The sequence below is a fragment of the Suncus etruscus genome, chromosome X (genome assembly GCF_024139225.1).
Source record: "Suncus etruscus isolate mSunEtr1 chromosome X, mSunEtr1.pri.cur, whole genome shotgun sequence".
Lineage (NCBI taxonomy): Eukaryota > Metazoa > Chordata > Mammalia > Eulipotyphla > Soricidae > Suncus > Suncus etruscus.
In genome coordinates this window covers 72,405,407-72,426,912 of record NC_064868.1, presented here as the reverse complement: position 1 = coordinate 72,426,912, position 21,506 = coordinate 72,405,407, and the positions used below count along the sequence as shown (strand labels likewise).

Here is a 21,506-nt window from a genome sequence, read left to right as displayed (position 1 = left end):
TTTCCACAATCTTGGGAACTCCTTAGTTTCTGTGATGTGTAAAAAGACAGAGACAAGGAAATATCTGGCTGGTTTGAGAATGATGAATGCAGCAATTTATCTTTTACTGGCTATACTTTTTATGATTCCTAGAAATTAAAAATTACAGTAACTAATTTAAAGTTTCCTTAGTATCCCTTTGGCAGAGGTCATTAGAGCAGTATCTCCCTGTGTTTAAAAGGCTACTAATTACCTCGCAGAGTAGAAACTCTAATGATACTATTTCACTGTCTGAAATTTACATGCCAGGCCATACTTGCCATATTTACACCAATGTAGTGCTTTGACCCATTTACATATAAAACAGACTGGGATCAGAACCTGATTGTGAGTTTGGGAAATGTGGGATAATTTTCCAATCAGCGAGATGACAGGATTAATATTGCCCTGGGATTGTCTTTTCATTTTACAGCCCCATATCGGTTTTATCTCTGCCACCCTAAGTGTGTCAAAATATTAGCTAGATCAAATAGATCTATCAATTGTGTATGTGTGTACATATGTGTGGTGGCCACCTTTATGTTTATAGTCAATGCAGCCAATATCTTGTTATGGTGAATTATTTAAACCAGGTATACAATTCCCAGATCCCTGGTACACAGTCGATATGACAGGTGCCCATCTTATTAAAGAGGTTGATCGTAGACCTAGGCAAAGCCCTTTCTACTCCACTACACGTTTCTTGGCCAAAGTACATGCAGTATGCCCTTCAACTCCTTAAGGCTGCTTATATTTCAGAAGCTCAAGTTTGCTTTCTCTGTGCCTAAGTAACCAAGGCACTTTTAACAACTCTCCCTGTTTCACTCTTCTAGGATCCGCACACCCTATTAACTTGCACCCCCCAGCAATCCATCACCTTAAACAGAATTCCTCTATGGGGAATCTCCACCACAATACCCTACTCCCAGTCTATTTCCAAAGGTCTCTCTCTCTCTGGTGTAATTTTACCTTACAGGTTGTCGCCCCTAAAATAGAACAGACATCTTTTTTCACTGTTGCCATGACTATTCACAATTCTGACTTCAGATTAACTTTCCTGATTGCTCCCACAATGGGGGCACCATGATATTTTTGTCATTCCTTATTGAGACTTTTGTCATTCCTTTTTTTTGAGACTTTTTGTCATCCCTCATTGTGACTTCAGTGGAGCTGGCCAGAGAAGCTCTGGTGTATAACCCCATCATGGCAAGAAACTTCATACTGCATATCCCAAAACATACCAACACCTCTACCTCCACCATGGCATTTGTCCAAAGACAGATCAATTCCCTTGCCAGGGTGGTTCTCCAGAATAGACGTCCTGGACTTAAAAACTGCAGGTAAGAGAGAGATCTGCATGCTTTTGTTGGAGTAGTGTTATGATATCAGGGGTCATAGAACATGGCCTGAAGAAAATGCATAATTGGTGGGCGGAATTCCGTCATCGAAATTTAGATTGCTCAGGCCCCTTTTTGGAAGGACTGTCCCTACCACCCTGAGAAGTCTATGCTCTCTAACCTATAGCATTTATTTTCTTTTCATGCTAGATCCATGCCTGTTATTATGTATTAAGACATGTTTAAAAGAGATGTCCCATGTTATGGTCCACCAATTTACCATCCAAAGATATTAGCTGCTTTTCTAATACCAGTAATATTCAGCCTTATAAGTAAAAATGGGAGCTGTGGCAGGATCTGGGGGAGGTCTCTCCTCATTACCTTGGCTGGATTAAGAGCAAGGCTGCCTAAGCCCTCCTCAAAAAGCCCTACCTTGTATGGCCCCAAAGGTAACCAATCCCAGGAAGACTTCCATCTCCTCAAAACAGAGTTGGAGTCATGGCCCCTTACCTGCATGAAAAGATTGAGCTGTATGAATGAGAAACTGACCCATACCAGACTCCTTGTCATGTTCTTTTCCAAGCAACACAACCTTATACCTATTCACCACATCCTGATCTCTTATGGGAAGTTGCATTATTGGGAATTGGCAAAAATTATTGGGAAAGACACTGCATCATTAAGGAGGCTCTATAGGAATTAAAACTCACTTAAGGAATATGACTCATGTTGGTACAATGATAGATATGAACCCCTTTCTCCCCACTCTCCAAGCTACAGTGTTTTGTTCAAATCTGCCTTAGAAGTAAAAACAGGGAGATGTAGTCATTTGTAAAGGGAGGACAGAGCCTTGCTGCAAGCCACGGCAGGGCCTACATCATGCTTTCCTCAAAGTCAAGTCAGCCAACAGAGAACACCGTACATCTGAAAAACACTATGTGATGAGTGGGCAACAATTAATGACCTTTCACTTTTCCCTACCCTTCCCATACATAGGCCATCTCATTTCTCCTATTGTTCATGCTTATGTATAATTATTCTGTCCCCATCAGCAATAAAAGAGCTCTGGGAGGATATCATGCTTCGGTCCTCTGTCTTCTGGTCTTCAACCCATGCTGCGGTTTACCCACCACCACCACCACCACCATACAGAATGGCTGCAATAAGCCCAGAGCAGGCATATAAGGCTACAAGGTGGGGAGCTGGAGTGTAGCACAGTATTAGGGTGTTTGCCTTGAATACAGCTTACCCAGGATGGATATGGGTTCAATCTCCTGCATCCCATATAGTTCCCAAGCAAGGAGCGATTTCTAAGTGCAGAGCTAGAAGTGAGTGCCTGAATGCCTCCGAGTGTGGCCCAAAATGCCCCCCCCCCAAAAAAACCCAATTTGCACTTAATCATTTTTGCTTTATACATTGATACTCCTAAAATAACTAGATAAAATTAGATATTTCTTTTTTTTTAATTTTTTTTTTTGTGGTTTTTGGGTCACACCCGGCAGTGCTCAGGGGTTACTCCTGGCTCCATGCTCAGAAATTGCTCCTGGCTGGGATTTGAACCGATGACCTCTTGCATGAAAGGCAAACGCCTTACCTCCATGCTATCTCTCCAGCCCCAAATTAGATATTTCTTAAATTATTAGAAATAAATGATACTGTGGGTAATGGTGGGCTAATTTATGAGTTATGAAACTATAAGTGGTATCTAGAAAAAAATTCTGAAATAATGCAAGATTTTTCATATAAACACATAAGTAAGGGGCATTGCAAACATATATCATATATCATTGAAGAGTCATGCATTGTTTAAGTTGTATAAATATATAGAGATAGATACATACAATAAATTATAAATAAGAAAGTCTATTGTTCTAGTTAACTATATTTAAAGAGATTTCCTGAGATCACATTCACATGAAAAGAGTATTAACCCATTTTGCAACCTAATTAATCTACATAATTAGTTAGCTAATTTTAGTTCTTAAATCAGAAATGGTATTTAGAAAATTGAGTGGCTCTACAACTTGAATCTGATAAAATGAAATGATCTTTGTTTTATATGTTTTGTTATGTCTGCCTTTCCACTTCTCGAATAGATTAGGTCCCCAACTGCAAATTCAGTCCTTTTTGTATATAAAAAGAAAAGTACTATATTAGTTCATATCATCTTGTATAATTAAAATTATATTAGAATTTTTGCCATTTCAAAATGGAAATCTTTATGAATTTGAGGCAACTAACCTATTCTGTGTTACCAATGAAACCTACCAAAAAGAGCAAATTTAAATAAAATACATTATAAAAGATATTATTCTCTGACAAGATTCTTCCGAGTAATTTATGATGTATCATTTTACAAATAGAATATGTATAAATATCAGTATCAACATCAATATTGTAATGTCCAAAATCTCATAAAATCAATACTGTCAAGCCAGAGAGATATCACAGCGGTAGGGTGTTTGCCTTGCACTCAGCCAAACCAGGATAGACATGGGTTTGATTCCTACCATCCCATATATCCCCTGTGCCTGCCAGGAGCAATTTCTGAGTGCAGAGTCAGGAGTAAACCCTGAACGAAGTCGGGTGTGACCCAAAAACAAAAACAAAAATAAAATCAATACTTTCAACTTTACCATTAAAGAATGCTTAGAACACATAGACTCCAGTTGTTTACTTATTTTAGCTAATAATTTTAATGCTTTTTAAAATAAATATATAGTTATTTTTATTAAATAATTTTTAACATTTTACATATATGAATGCCTATGAAATTAGTAGTTATTTTTATGTAAGATCCTACTCTGTTATTTGTCTGTTGGCTCAATTATCTGTCTTTTTTAATATAATTTTTATTTTAATCATAGTGGCTTACATATTGTTGACAATAATATTTTAGGTACATATTTACATAAAATCAGGGGGGATTTCCATCACCAATTTGTCCTCCCTACACCTCCATTTTTTGTCCTACCTCCCATATGCTCTTCCCTCACCTCCAGGGCTGCCAGAATATGTGGTCCCCTCTGTACCTAGCCTACTACTTAGTAGTCTTGCACCTGTTTGGTCTTGGTGCCTCCCTTATTCCCCCCTCTAACTGGGGGGCAGGACTAGCTAGTTCAAGTTACGTGGTTTTGTTTGAAGAAGAGAAAAGTAATAAACTGGGGTAAAAGTCTAATACGCAGAAAATAAGCGGAATTCTTCTAGAGGCTCTCATCATCGGTTTGAGAGACGAAGGAGAAAAAGAAGGTGAAACACTCCACCAGTACAAAAAGAAGTGTCAAATATCCAGTGAGGACTCCAACAATAACAATAAGCACCACAACATAGAAAAAAAAAAAACGCCATGGTCTTGAGATAAGAAACATGGCAGAGCACATAAAGAAAAGAAAAGAAAAGGAAAGGTAAAAGGAAAAAGGAAAGGAAAGGAAAGGAAAGGAAAGGAAAGGAAAGGAAAGGAAAGGAAAGGAAAGGAAAGGAAAGGAAAGGAAAGGAAAGGAAAGGAAAGGAAAGGAAGGAAAGGAAAGGAAAGGAAAGGAAAGGAAAGGAAGGAAAGGAAAGGAAAGGAAAGGAAAGGAAAGGAAAGGAAAGGAAAGGAAAGGAAAGGAAAGGAAAGGAAAGGAAAGGAAAGGAAAGGAAAGGAAAGGAAAGGAAAGGAAAGGAAAGGAAAGGAAAGGAAAGGAAAGGAAAGGAAAGGAAAAAATAAGTGTAAATGGGGGCAACAGCTTCAATAACCGCACCAAAACAAAGAAATCGACCAAAAATAGATAGGTAAATAAAAATAATAATAAATGAAGATAAAAGAACTCAATTATCTTTCTTACAAGCAATGTTTAAAGACCAAATGAGATAACTTAAATAGCTGAAGTAGGGCTATAATATAGTTCAAATCACGGTGGTGAATTCCCTCACATAATCTAAGGCATAGGAATAAATAATCAAATTCAGAAAGAAAGAAAGAAATTATTTTCAGTAAGAAAATAATTCAGTGACTTCCTTTTACTATTAATATAGATTTATTTGTTTTTTCTTATTATGGATACTTTGCTGGTTATATATTACTTTCTTATTTCTTATGCAATAAAGAGAAAAATGAAAAATATGTTCCCTCCTATACTTTTGTTGGCTTATTTTTGTGGGTTTTTTTTTTTTTTTGGTTTTTGGGCCACACCCAGCAGTGCCCAGGGGTTACTCCTGGCTATCTGCTCAGAAATAGCTCCTGGCAGGCACGGGGGACCATATAGGACACTGGGATTCAAACCAACCACTTTAGGTCCTGGATTGGCTGCTTGCAAGGCAAGGGCCCATTTTTGTGGTTTTTTTTTGAGGGGGGAGCATACCCAGTAGAGCTCAGGGGTAACTTCTGGCTCTGCCCTGAGTTGGTCACATGCAAGGCAAAAGCCATATCTGCTGAGCTATTGATCTGGCCCCCCTCTTCCTGTATTGTTAATCTCTGTTCATTACTCCTTCTCAAAGCAATGACCTCAAGGTTTAGGTACTGAATCTTTTTCCCTTGGGAGAATTTGAAGGGAGGGGAAACTAAATAAATTTTGACTATAACCTTTTATTTTAAAAATATAAAACCATAACATAAAAATAATATATTTATGTATTACATCTATAGGTATTTTCTACATCTATGGGTTTGAATAAAATGACAATTCAGCAAAATTTCCTTTCTTGTTATTTTAATATTATAGTAGCAAAATCTGGAGGAAATGCTTTCTTTCTATGATGTTCTATGTAAATATGATATTTACTACTGTTGTATTTAATTTAAAAATCCTGGCCACTGATATTAAGAAAAATCTATGAAGTCTCAATTTAGATGCTGTCATTCTGAATTTTAGCCTTCCTTGATTTTATTTATTTAGGTGTGTTATTATTCAAACTAGCTGGAGGTAAATATTGTTTTATTACACTTATGTATTTCTTCTAGAACAAAATTGAAAATATTTATTGAATTAATATATTATATATGAAGCTTTTCTTTTCTTTCTTTGGGGCTTTCACACCCGGCAGCACTCAGGGGTTACTCCTGGCTCCATGCTCAGAACTCACTCCTGGCAGACTCAGGGGATCATATGGGATGCTGGAATTCAAACCACCGACCTTCTGCATGCAAGGCAAACGCTTTACCTCCATGCTATCTCTCCGGCCCCTATATGAAGCTTTTCTAAAACTCCTTGACATTATTAAAAATACAAACTCCCAGTGATGCTTCATATACTGTCTCACTACATACTATTTGCTATATAATACTTTAAACTTGTATGTTAAAATCATAATCCTGTTTTATATACTAACCAAATGATTAGGTTTAAGAAAAGAAATATAAGAGGCTTTACCAATTCAAAATCACACTTCTTGGGATGGAAATAGTATAAAAAATAAGTTACTATAAAACATTTTATTTACTAATGATCAGGCCTAAATACCAAACCCAAAGTCAAAGACAACACAATCAAGATCTACAACAAGTTATATACAAAGGGGACCAGTTACACTAGCAGTCCAGGGGCAAAAGGGGGAAGTATGGGATGCATGATGGGAATAGGAGTGAAGGTGGTCAACACTGGTTGTGGGGAATTGCCCTAATTCACTTTCATTATGTACCTTAAACATAACGGTGAAAGACTTGTAAAAAACATGTTATTTACTAAGTAACTAGTAATAAATAATGGAAGTTTTATGCTTTTAGAAAACTTTGTTACACATATAAATTAACTCTTTTCAAAAATACTACGGGGTTTCAAGAAATATAAAACTCACCCCATAAAAAGCCACAGCAGATTTCAGAAGTAAATTCCTTTTCATATACATGTAGCAGTGGTTTTTTACATGCGGAAGAGATACATAGTGAGTTAACATTGACTTCAGATGATTGCTGAGGTGATTTCTCAGGAAATTCCACATATCCAGCATAGACTATTTGAGAAATGTGGAAAAGTTATTAAGATAAATTACTATTCTATACATCATATATGCTTTAGCATTTCCATATATATGGAACATAGAAAATTTTATTTTCCTTTTGTGTATTATATTTTACTAGATGATACTGCTACTATTACCCATAAATCTTCACAAAACACAAATTATATTAATCAAAATAGGTTTATGAATATTTATGTAATTCATATTACTATAACTGGATTTGAAAAATGTGCGGGACTTTTCCTCAACTGTAGTTCAAGATTAGGTGCCATGAAGATTCAGGGTAGTGTAGACTTTTAAAAAACATATAACCACTTGAATTTGCATCAAATGATTATCAGAGTAATTTGTTTCTTTTTACATCAATTGGCAGTGTCCCAAAATTGAATTTAATATGCAAACAAACTGTCGAATTTATAAACTATATTAAATACACTTACAGATAGCACTGGCAAAATCAGCATTAGTACCCAAAGAACCAGTGGAAGAAGATGAGTAGTTTGCAGAAAAACCTGACTCTGCTGATGCTTCTAAAATGTCCATGCTGTCATTTTCATCATTAAATAAGAATGATGCAATGCCATTTGAGGTCTCACTTTTACCAGTTTCCTGCTAAAAGAAGAGGGACATTTTTGGTCAGATTAATATTCTATATCAGAGGGAAAGGGATAAACAAAGAATGGTCATGATACTGTAGTATATTAAAAAATGATAGTATAGTAGAAAATATCCAAAGAAAATTCTAACACCTGTAATTCTAAACGTTTTTAAATTACACATTAATCATAATTAAGCAATGGTATCTAAAAGATAAACTAATATATATTAAAACAATTGAGGTCAGAGAAGAAAAACACGGAGCTTGAAGTTCCAACCTATAAAATTCAGAAACTAAAATTTGTAGAACATCAGAAAAATCTTCATGGCTTATGTAATATGATTCATTATAACAATCTCAAAAGTGAATATACATACTCTATGTCTCACTTATAATGAAAGTAATGGTTAGATATGTTATATAATTTATGCAGGATCATAGGCATTAGTAGGCATACCAGCTTTTATAGTCAACGTCTGTTTGATTTCAAAGTTTATGTTCAGCCATTTGAAAGATAAAATTATCAAGTGTTAGGATCTCTTTCTCATTTATCAAATGATAAAAGTAATAATTAAAAATTACCCAATAAAAATTGGGTGTGAAGCAGTTCACTGAAAAACTAACCTGCTTTTACTAACAGATAGAGAAGAAAGTCAAGTCATAATATGGCCCAATGTAACAGAACTTATAAAATGCCAGAACCTGTGGAAAAGCATACCAACTATTTGTAAGCCTTTTTTTAACACCCATGTATGCCTAAACAGTGATTTTAAGAATTGGGCAACTTATGTTCCCTGTTAAAGTTGTTTTTATTCACTTTCAACCAGAAAAGTATAGTATAGTATAGTTTAGTATATAGTATAGTATAGTACAGTATAGTATATAGTATAGTATAGAACATTACAGTAGCATTCAATACCACAGTGATAGTACAATGGGCAGGGTTATTTGTCTTGCACCCAATCTAGTTGGGTATAATCCCAACTACACATATGACCTCCAGAACCTCACTAGAAGTAATTCCTAACTGCAATGCCAGGATTAAGCTCTCAGCACAAAACAAAACAAACAAAAAAGATCCAAAGAACAAGAAAAAAAATACAAAACTAAACAAAACAAATCATTCCTCAGTTAAAATGATATCCAGTGTTCCTATACAAAAAACTTTGTTGGAATACTTATTTGAAGCTTTTTAATAAGAAAGGTAGATTGATGATAATTAGATACCTTCCCAATGATGCACTGATTTTCCATTTCCATTGGACACTATCCAGGATGTGTTATTCTTCCTTTTCCTTCCTTCCTTCCTCCCTCCCTCTCTCCCTCCCTCCCTCCCTCCCTCCTTCCCTCCCTCCCTCCCTCCCTCCCTCCCTCCCTCCCTCCCTCCCTCCCTCCCTACGTTTATGGACCACACCTGGTGATGCTCAGGCTCTGTTCTCAGAAATCACTCCTGAATCGGGGGACCATATGGGACCATTCTGGGTCAGTCATGTGCAAGGCAAATGCCCTTCTGCTGCGCCACTGCTCTTCCGCCCCTTTTTCTTTTCTTTTTTTCATTTCTTCATTGATTTCTTCTATAATTATTGTGTGTCTATCACAAAGCAAGCACTAAATTGGACCATGGATTGGATGAGTGGTTAATCAAGGATGATTTACATAGTTCCTACCTTGAAGAGCACACAGTCTAATGTGGTAGGAAACAAAGAAATTAGTGTCATAAGTACTAACATAAATCTGTGGTTCAAGGTGGGGTCTATCATGTGCTAAACCTGCTTTCGATTACTGGCACCATATAGTTTATCAAAAGTTGAAAGTTCCACTCCTGGAAACCTTTAAACACAACCAGATCAGACCCTGGAGGCCCTCAGCACTGAGGAGGTGCCGGTGTAATTCCTGGCACCATGAGGTCTAAGCAGAAGTGCCTCTTGGGCACATTAAATTGAACATCTGGACTGGTTGGCTGAGAATCACCAGTATGATAGCTTGAATTCCAGAAACTTGCTTGAGAGGATCCCCTTTCCAAGAAAAGTGTTTGCAGGGAAAGAGGAAACAATGTTTATTTCTGTCAAAAATTATATGTAAACTGGGTCATGAAAGATTCCTAGTGTACCAAGTAAGATAAACTTGGTAAAAAACATTCCTTATGTAAAATAAATATACAGGGGGGCTGGAGAGATAGCATGAAGGTAAGGTGTTTGCCTTGCATGCAGAAGGTCGGTGATTCGAATCCCAGCATCCCATATGGTCCCCTGAGCCTGCCGGGAGAGATTTCTGAGCGTAGAGCCTGAACACTGCCGGGTGTGACCCAAAAACAAAACAAAACAAAATAAAATAAATATACAAGTTTATCAAGCTAACACAAATTTATTCTTTCTTAGAGAAGAAAAAATTCCAATGTATGTATAATAAGTTTTTGATCTATTCATCTTTACTTAGGCATCTGATTTGTTTCCATATATTAGCTATTGTTCTAAATGCAGCAATTGAGTAGGGGCCATCAAAAGGGTCGGAATTTGAGGTCTTTGGGAAATAGGAGGTGGGCATACATGTTACAGATATGGTGTCTGAATTATGTGCATGAAAAATGTATCATCATTAACAGTATTATAAATCATAAAGATCACAGAATATAATATTTCTTAAAAGAACTGAGAGGGCCAAAGAGATAGCACAGTGGTAGGGCATTTGCCTTGCACGCGACTGACCCAGGACAGACCTGGGTTCACTTACCAGCATCCCATATGTTATCCAGAGCCTACCAGGAGTGATTTCTGAACACAGTGCTAGGAGTAACCCCTGAGCACTGTGGAGTATGCCCCCCCCCAAAAAAAAGTGAAAGAATCTTTACAGAGGCTATAGTTTGTAAGATGGCTTTTATTTAGAAAAACTTATAGAATGCTAAACAAGTTTATATAAGATAGTATAAGAAAGAAAACTGGAATATTTCCTTGTCCTGATATTTCATTTATGTTGTATAGTATCCAAATATTCCACAGTTGTCAAAAACTAGTTAAAATGCCACATGTTCCAGGATTATCTTCTCTGTATGAATTTCTACTGTCTAGTACCTGAGGAACTATGTGTATTTCTTAACCTCATCATAAAACAGTTTTGTGAATGATAACAAAATCACTGTCTAAACACAAGATACCATTCTGTTTTAATTGCATTTGTTAACATTCCCTTAAAAAGTAAATATAGTATTTAGCTACTCCACTCTAAATATTCCACACATTGAAATTCGACATTTGTGTATAATTTCCCCAAAAGTTGAAATGGGGACATTGTTGAATACTCAGTCTTTACCTTAATCAATATGGCATAACATATCATATCAGTATGGCATTTTCTTGATCACGATGGCTTCCCTTTTACGTATCAAAAACCCACCTGGGCAGGAAGAACCTCTGATAGGCTATCTATCCCAAATTGTTCTCTGACCATGGTGGTGGCCCTATCTTTCCAACAGAGACTGAGGTTTCAATGGGAATCGGTCTCTCCTCGTGATGGAAAGGTCCCCAAAGCCGTGTTTCATCTTTCCAGCCTGGTTCGAATTATTTCCTTTGGCAGATTTGTTCCAGACCTGCTTCCCTTTTCCATTCAGGTTTGGGGCATGAGGATTTATTTACAGGACATGACAATAAAGCCTTACATACCAATGCTCACAGCATAATTATTTGTGATAACCAAAGGTGAAAACAACCTATCTAGTTAGAAAAGAATAATAAAATGTTAATTATACAATATAGAATGTTATCCAGCCTTCAAAAAGGTGGAAATTTTGGTGCAACATGAATGAGCCTTATAAATATAATGCGAACTGAAACAAGCCAATGATGAAAGACAAATTTTTAAATTTACTAATGTACCTAGAAAGTAAACAGAACATTAGTTACTAGGGTTTGAAGGAATTATGAACTTTTTTTCTGACTGGGATAATGAAGAGTTGTAATGATTATACACATAGTGAAATATTCTAAATGCAAGTGAACTCTACACCTAAAATAATTTAAATAAAAAATATGCTATAGTATCATAATTTAATAACAAACTTCCCAGATCAAAAATGTGTATTAAGAAACATGTCCTGGGGATGGAGAGATAGTGCAGCAGCTAGGAAAGGTGTGGCATGCAGTTGCCAGATTTCATCTCCAGCACTCTGTGCCAAGAGTGATTACTGAGCCCAGAGTCAGGAGTAAGCCCTAAACATTTCAAATATGGCCCTAGATCAAAAACAACACTATCAAAACCATGTGACCTGGGAAATAAAGAAGATAGTTCTGTCACTTCAATAAATAGAAACCATAAAAATTAGAGATAATATTTTATCTGGCTATAATTACAAATATTTAAAGCTTGCGGATAGATGTTTTAAGATTTTTTTTTTGGTTTTTGGGTCACACCTGGCAGTGCTCAGGGGTTACTCCTGGCTCTAGACTCAGAAATCGCCCCTGGCAGGCACAGGAGACCATATGGGATGCCAGGATTCGAACCACTGTCTTTCTGCATGAAAGGCAAAAGCCTTACCTCCATTCTATCTCTCCGACCCCTTAAGAATATTTTCAACAACTGAAAAAACATTGAGAAACATTTAGAAAAAGAGCAATACATTTCTTTTTCAAATTGTGCATTACCTTCTTTAAGCTATTTTCTCCTCTATTGAATTCAAGATCTCCATTCTCGTCATTAATTTCACTGACTTGACTAACTCCATTAACTTCCTTGCATCTTATTCCACTGTCTATATTAATTCCATATCCGTCAAGACCTCTATAATAATCACTGCCCTCACTGGATTTATTTTCTCCATGGATTTTGGTGTCTATATTGCTTCCATGGTCATTATACGTTCTTTTTACTTCATCATTTCCATCTCTACCATTTTGCTTGATGCTTCCAACATTGAGAAGATGATTGAAATAATATAGAAAATGCTCAATAAAATGTATTTAAAATCTTTCAAGTTATATAAATTAGGATACAGAACATTACCTGGTATGCTTTTGATGTGTGTGTACTAGTAATATGTTGATAATAAATGACCTATTTATCTTAAAAAGTGAATTCTGATTAGCAACCAATTTCCTGGCTGAATTTGGTAACAAATTTAAGGCATTTTATATTCTTTAATAGAAACATATGTTGGGGGACCGGAGTAGTGGCTCAAATGGGAGGGCTTTGCCTTGCACGTGCTAACCTAGGACTGACCATGGTTCAATCCCCCTGCGTCCCATGTGGTCCCCCAATAGGAGCGATTTCTGAGCGCATAGCCAGGAGTAACCCTTGAGGGTCACCAGGTATGACCCCCCAAAAAAGAGAGAGAAAGAAACATGTGTTGGGTAAGTAGCAAGAGAATGTTTGTTTTGCATACACAACAGGATATTTTATGTTTTAGCAATGTCACAGTAACATGAAAGATCAAGGACATATTTCTGAATTAACCAAAACACATTTCAATAATTTTCTTAAAATACATCTGAATTGTTAATTTTAACAAGTAACTATTTTCTAATATGTGTTTTGATTGCTTTCTTATAATTTACACTTACTGGTTTACTATTATTAATAGTATGGCTCTCAAGCTGGTAGTGATTTAGTTTCTGAGAATAATAACATTTTAATAAATTTTACTTTGTATAAGGAAATTACACAAAAGTTGTATAAGTAATGGCATTAAAACTTCTATACATCTAAACCAAATTTGATTTCATATATTTCTGATAATCTTTGTCTAGCAAAAATTGTTTATTATTGTTTATTATTATATAATTTGTTTTTCATATGTATACCTCCAATAAATTTATTTGAAAAGTAATCAAAATATATATGCATTTAAATTTTATAAAGTAAATACTTCTTCCATTTTTTAAAATTTTTTTGGTTTTGGGGGCCACACCCATTTGATGCTCAGGGGTTACTCCTGGCTAAGCGTTCAGAAATTGCCCCTGGCTTGAGGGACCCTTATGGGACGCCGGGGGATCGAACCGCGGTCCTTCCTTGGCTAGTGCTTGCAAGGCAGACAGCTTACCTCTAGCGCCACCTCGCTGGCCCCTACTTCTTCCATTTCTAATGGAAGCTTAATGTAATTTCTGTTGCAATATTTTCTCCTACATTGGAAACTTTCTAAGGTGACAATAATTTAAATTTGTTTTTAAATGAAATAAAGATAATGCCAATACTTTTAGTGAGAATAAGATGTCAAACCCCAATATTCAGGCAGTCACACAGAAAAAGAAATTGTATTTCATAATTCTGAATTTTAGAAATAGATCATTTTTGATGTTCAATTTTTAATTTGACATCTATGTCTTAAAGTATCAAACACTTCTAAAAACAAATTGATATAAGTCTATCTTTACAATAGAAGTGTTTAATATAGTTAAGCCTAGACAATTTGGAAAGAGTAGGTATGATACAGTAAGGAAAATTACAAAAGCAGAATGTAGTGATTTGCAGGCCAAAAGGAAAATAAGATTTTTTTTCTTAAAAAATATTTTAATCTTAACAGATGGGAATATATTAAGCTGAGAAGCTTCTGCACCTCAAAGGAAATAGTGCCCAGGATACAAGAGCCACCCACTGAGTGGGAGAAACTATTCACCCAATACCCATCAGATAAGGGGCTAATCTCCAAAATATACAAGGCACTGACAGAACTTTACAAGAAAAAACATCTAATCCCATCAAAAAATGGGGAGAAGAAATGAACAGACACTTTGACAAAGAAGAAATACAAATGGCCAAAAGACACAAGAAAAATGCTCCACATCACTAATCATCAGGGAGATGCAAATCAAAACAACGATGAGATACGACCTCACACCACAGAGAATGGCACACATCACAAAGAATGAGAATAAACAGTGTTGGCGGGGATGTGGAGAGAAAGGAACTCTTATCCACTGCTGGTGGGAATGCCGTCTAGTTCAACCTTTATGGAAAGCGATATGGAGATTCCTCCAAAAACTGGAAATCGAGCTCCCATACGATCCAGCTATAACACTCCTAGGAATATACCCTAGGAACACAAAAATACAATACAAAAACCCCTTCCTTACACCTATATTCATTGCAGCACTATTTACCATAGCAAGACTCTGGAAACTACCAAGATACTCTTCAACAGATGAATGGCTAAAGAAACTGTGGTACATATACACAATGGAATATTATGCAGCTGTCAGGAGAGATGAAGTCATGAAATTTTCCTATACATGGATGTACATGGAATCTATTATGCTGAGTGAAATAAGTCAGAGAGAGAGAGAAAAATGCAGAATGGTCTCACTCATCTATGATTTTTAAGAAAAATTAAAGACATTTTTGCAATAATTATTTTCAGACACAAAAGAGAGAAGAGCTGGAAGTTCCAGCTCACCTCAGGAAGCTCACCACAAAGAGTGATGAGTTTAGTTAGAGAAATAACTACATTTTGAATGTCCTAATAATGAGAATGTATAAGGGAAATGGAGAGCCTGTTTAGAGTACAGGCAGGGGTTGGGTGGGGAGGAGGGAGATTTGAAACATTGGTGATGGGAATGTTGCACTGGTGATGGGTGGTGTTCTTTACATGACTGAAACCCAAACACAATCATGTATGTAATCAAGGTGTTTAAATAAAATAAAAAAAGAAAATTAAAAAAAAGAAAAATATTTTAATCATGCAAAGTCAACATGTGTACTATGACACAATAATAAAATACTTAGTAAGATAAAATGCATTTATACATTTCATAAGTTGTATATTTGGCAATAGTTATCAAATAAGATCTTTTAAGATATTGACATTCAGAAGTTTTTGTTTTCTATGAAATTTTTTTTTATGAATTGCCTCCTCATTGAAGATTATATAAAAACAATGTTTATCCTCTATCTATCAATTTAAAATTAGCTACAACAAATGGGTTTGTATCATTCCTTGGTCAAATGTGTTCTGATAACAGAATATAAAGATAAAAAGTTTCACTATGAATAATACTCTTATATTAAATTTAATTTTTACATATCAGCCTGTATGCACACAGGAATGAACTTCATCTTTGCAATATTTAGAATATAACACTTAATTTTGGGGGGGTTAGGCCACACCTAGTAACACTCAGGGATTACTCTTGGCTCTGCACTCAGAAGTCACTCCTGGCTCGGTGGACCATATAGGAGCCTGGGGATCGAACCCAAGTCCGTCCTTAGCAAGGTATATGCCCTACTACTTTGCTATCGCTCTGGTCACAACACTTATTTTTATTTAAAAATAAACACTTAATATTTTACTAATAAGTACATAAAATGTAGAAATATAAAGAAATTAAAAAGACCAGCCCAAGATATGAAACTTAGCACAAAAAGTGGTGAGCACAGTTAGGGATATAACTACATTAACAACTATCCTGACCATGATAGTGAGAAAAATAGAATCCTTACCTTGAAGATAGACAGTGGAAGGGGAAAGAGGGAGATTGCTGACATAGTTGGTGGTAAAGTTGCACTGGTGTACGGGGGTGCATATTTTTTATTGGGAGGCCTTATCTTTTCTTCTCTTTTTTATTTTATATATATATAATCCTTCACCAGTGCAACATTCCCATGACCAATATCGCAAGTGTCCTTCCTCCCCACCGCACACTGGCCTGTACTTTAGACAGGCTTTCTACTTCCCTCATTCAGTCACATTTTGTTATGATAGTTCTCAGTGTAATTATTTCTGTGACTGCACTAAATGATCCCTGTGGTGAGCTTCATGTCAGGAGCTGGACCCTCCAGTCCTCCTCTATTTTGTCTCTGAGAATCATTACACAAATGCTTTTCATTTTTCTCAAAACCCATAGATGAGTGAGACCTTTCTGTGTTTATCTCTCTCCCTCTGACTTATTTCACTCAGCATAATAGATTTCATATACATACATGTATAGAAAAATTTCATGACTTCATCTCTTCTGATATCTGCATAATATTCCATTGTGTATATGTACCATAGTTTCTTTAACCATTCATGTATTGAGGGACATCTAGGCTGTTTCCAGAGTCTGGCTATTGTAAACAACACTGCAATGAATATAGGTGTGAGAAAGGGATTTTTGTATTGTATTTTTGTGTTTCTAGGATATATCCCTAGGAGTGGTACAGCTGGATCATATGGGAGTTCAACTTCCAGTTTTCAGAGAAATCTCCATATCGCTTTCCACAAAGGTTTGACCAGATGGCATTCCCATCAGCAGTGAATGAGTTCCTTTATCTCCACATCCCACCAGCACTGCTTGTTCTCATTCTTTCTGATGTGTGCCAATCTTTGTGGCGTGAGATGGTACCTCACAGTTGTTTTGATTTGCATCTCCCTGATGATTAGTGATGTGGAGCATTTTTTCATGTGCCTTTTAGCCATTTGTATTTCTTTTTTGTCAAAGTGTCTGTTCATTTCTTCTCCCCATTGTTATGGGTTTAGATTGTTTTTTCTTGTAAAGTTCTGTTAGTGCCTTGTATATTTTGGATATTAACCCCTTATCTGATGGGTATTGGGTGAATAGTTTCTCCCACTCAGTGGGTGGCTATTGTATTCTGGGCACTATTTCTTTTGAGATGCAGAAGCTTCTCAGCTTAATATAATACCATCTATTTATTTCTGCTTTTCCTTGTTTGGAGAGTACTGTTTTCTCTTTTAAGATACCTTTAGCCTCAATGTCATGGAGTGTTTGACCTACATATTGTTCTATATACTTTATGGTTTCAGGTCTGATATCTAGGTCTTTAATTCATTTGGATTTTACCTTTGTACATGATGTTAACTGAAGGTCTATGTTCGTTTTTTTTCCAAGTGGCTAGTCAGTTGTGCCAACACCATTTATTGAACAGGCCTTCCCTGTTCCATTTAGGATTTCTTGCACCTTTATCAAAAATTAGGTGGCAGTATATCTGGGGAACATACTCTGAGTACTCAATCCTGTTCCACTGATCTGAGGGTCTGTCTTTATTTTAATACCATGCTGTTTTAATAACTATTGCTTTGTAATACAGTTTAAAGTTGGGGTATGTAATACCTCTCATATTCCTTTTTACCAAATATTGCTTTAGCTATTCGTGGGTGTTTATTGTTTCAAATACATTTCAGAAGTGTTTGATCCACTTATTTGAAAAATGTCATGGGTATCTTTAGAGGGATCACATTAAATCTGTACAAAGCTTTGGGACTATTGTTATTTTAATGATACTATCCTGCCAATCCAAGAGCAGGGTATGGATTTTCTTTTCCGTGTGTCTTCTCTTATTTCTTTAGCAGGGTTTTATAGTTTTCTGGGTGGGGTGTATATATTACTACTGAAACTCAACTACAAACATGTTTGTAACCATGGTGCTTAAATACAGACATTATTCATTCTTTGATCTGTTCAAAAGCCAAGATCGTTATATACAAGACTGACTGTGACAACCATTACTGGGCAGAACTTATCCTGGGACCAATAAAAAAAAACCCTAGCCTAGGCCTTGGTCTACGATCCTTACATCTACCAAGATCTCTAATTCCAGAGGTCTGACTAAGACAAATTCAACTGAACTGGTCTTCTGTAAACATAATGAAAGACTCTATCATCCTAGGATCAGTGCAAAAACCAAGACCACCAACTACAGAAGACTGATTAAAATAACAGTAATGGAACAGAAATTCTAGAACCATAAAGAAAGACTTCATCATAGGCTCCATTCTTTGACCTGTGTAGATACCAAAATCGCTAGATACAGAGGTCTGATTTTATTATCCATGATGGAACAGTAGTTTTCCATACACAACAAAACGACCTAGGGGAGAGTAACTGAAAGTGTATGTAGCCTGCAGTTATTCCCATGACAGTATACTTCAAGAGAGGAGAAACCCTGTATCTCATAGGCCAAAGGAATTCCCTTTCTAATGTCCCCAATATTTACTGTGCATATGCACACAAAAAAGAAAAGCAACAAAAAATAATTTTGAGGGGTTTTTGTTATTGTTGTTGCTGTTGTTGTATTCATTTTTTGCATTTTGTTTTGTTTTTATTTCAGGACTGTGGTTATTGTGTGGTGGTTGTCTATATTGCTCTGGTGTGTTTTGGATTTTCTGTTTGATTTTTCTTTTTGTCCTGTTGATGTGTTTCTCTTCCTTTTTACCTTTCTTCTCCCAAATTAATATTTATCGCCTCTAGTCTAGAAGGACTCGGCCCATTATTTGCTTGTTTGATTTTTACCCCATTTTACTTTTTCCTTTTCCTCAAACAAAACCACATAACTTGAACCATCTTGTTCCGCCTCTCAAACTGAAGGGGAAACAGTGGACCAAACAGTTGTATGATCACTAAGTAGTAATAAAAATGATCAGACTTAAACACCAAACCCAATCCAATGACAACAAATCGATACCCAAGTTACAACAAGCCAGACACAGAGGGGACCACTTATACTAGCAGCCCAGAGGATAAGGGAGGGAAATATGGGATGCATGCTGGGATCGGGAGTGGAGGAAGGACAACTTTGGTGGTGGGAATTCCCCTGATTCAATGTCACTAAGTACTTAAAATATTATTGTGAAAGATATGTAATCCACTTTGGTCAAAATAAAAATTATTATAAAAATAAGACTTAGATTAAAAATACTGTCAAAATTTAAAAAATGCAGACATTATTAGAGAAAATAAAAACAATGCTTTCACCCACCTCAAAAAAGAAAATAAAATGAAAATACATAAATGTAGTAAGATGGATACTTACATGGACATCAAATAGCATTGTTTGGTCAGTTGTAGAATAAGGAGATGATGCTTTGGATCTCCTCCTAGGCTTAGGACTTTCTTCCTCGGATGATTCTGTGGCATAACAAAAATACAGTGATAAAGATGGAGATCATACACATTGCCCTCATTTATATAGTATAGCAATTCAATCCCCTTTCATTTTTGTGGAGTTTCTTGTGATTCTGTTCATGAAATAGTATCTGATAAATTGTTATGGGACTATGATTGATCCTAAATTATGTTTTCTAGTCAACAAGCTCAAGATTTGTTGTATCTGGACACCTACACAAGTTATGTTTTTAGTGATATGTGCATGTTTGCTAAATACTTTTATCAGTAAGACTTATAAACAGATTGATAACAATAAAATAAAGCATTAAAAACAGAAAGACCTGCGAGATATCATGGAATTCCCTTGTCCAAAAATATAAGGGGGTAAAAGTATATCAGATTTAAAAAAAGAAGTGAGTGGGCTTTATTAATTTTTTCAATAGCCCAATTTCCACTAAGAGATATTCTTCAGAGTTTAAATATAAGTGAGAAGTGACAACTGAAAAAAGAAAACATATTCCTTTTCATATATCTAGATGTTTGTATGGCATTGCTCTGCAACAAAACTTACTGTAGTAATAGATATTTATTAAATCTTCATTATCCAATACAGTAGCTACTACCCACAGGAAGCGACTAAATATTTAATGTATGCTCAGTGTTCCCAAGGGATTGAATTATTAATTCCATTTTTATTTTTTTAAAAAAAGTTTAGCTATTTATGACTATCTGCTATTGCAATATACAGTTGAATTCCATAGAATAAGTATTTACATTTGTTTTGGTTTGGGGGCCACAATCAGCAATGCTCAGGGCTTACTTCTGGCTCTGAGCCCAGAGATCACTACTGTTTGACCAGGATTTAATTTGTGTTGACTATATGCAGGCTAAGTGCCATATCTACTTGTACTATTTTGTTTAATTTGCAATTTTATCTGATTGTAATTTAGGATTTGACGGTAAGGGCCAGTGACAATACAAAACAGGTTCAAAATTAATAGTTCTGGTAGGTATACTTAGATAAAGCCTCAGTAAAGAGACACTAATGTTTTGTGTGCCTGGATTTTAAAAATAAATAGTAAAATTACTCTTGTAGTTATAAAAGAATCAAAACATAGACACTACAGTTTCAGAAAACATTTATTTGCAAGCACTATCCAGTATTATACTGAACACATCTGACAATTTCTATCTGCATCACCTGGCAGTGCTGTACTTTTGTCAATTAATAAGCCTCTGCAGGAAATTATTTTTTCAAGTCTATTGATGTTTCAATAAGATAAGTAAGAAGTGGGGCCAGAGCAATAGAACAGAGGTAGGATGTTTGCCTTGCACGCAGCTGACCCACGATAGCCCTGGGCTTGATCCATGGCGTCCCATATGGTTACCTAAGCTCAGAGCGATTTCTGAGCGCATATCCAGGAGTAACCCCTGAAAATCACTCAGTGTTGCCAAAAAATCAAAAAAAAATAAGAAGTTTGTGTAAATGTCTCATGTTTCAAGGAAAACTTGTAGAAGATCATCTTGAAGTACTCTGAATGAAGCATGCAATATCATAGAAATGTCATATGGTCTATTTAGCACAACATAATTAAAGAATACCATCATGGAGCTGAAAGAAACATCAGTATTTATTAAATAAAAACTATGTTCATCTCACCCAAGATGTCACATTGCTCTGAAGCCTAATCCAGAATTTATTATTCCCAGGAAAATGAATAAACTTTAAAATCTTGACTTTAAATTTTAGCAATATTAGCCCCATTGAGAAAAATAAAGTCTGAGGGAAAAAATCCTCATGTTAGTTTTCAT

The 21,506-nt window shown here is 35.8% G+C and overlaps 1 protein-coding gene across 1 annotated transcript in view; it reads right to left on the bottom strand.

Annotated features, from left to right (window-relative positions):
• NRK (Nik related kinase) overlaps positions 1 to 21,506 on the bottom strand; it is a 181,313-nt gene that overhangs the window by 32,661 nt on the left and 127,146 nt on the right. The window contains 7 exon segments of the mRNA XM_049766937.1: positions 3,346 to 3,391; positions 3,394 to 3,455; positions 3,458 to 3,478; positions 7,128 to 7,283; positions 7,733 to 7,904; positions 12,525 to 12,776; positions 19,621 to 19,715. Of these exon segments, the coding sequence (XP_049622894.1) occupies positions 3,346 to 3,391; positions 3,394 to 3,455; positions 3,458 to 3,478; positions 7,128 to 7,283; positions 7,733 to 7,904; positions 12,525 to 12,776; positions 19,621 to 19,715 (804 nt within the window).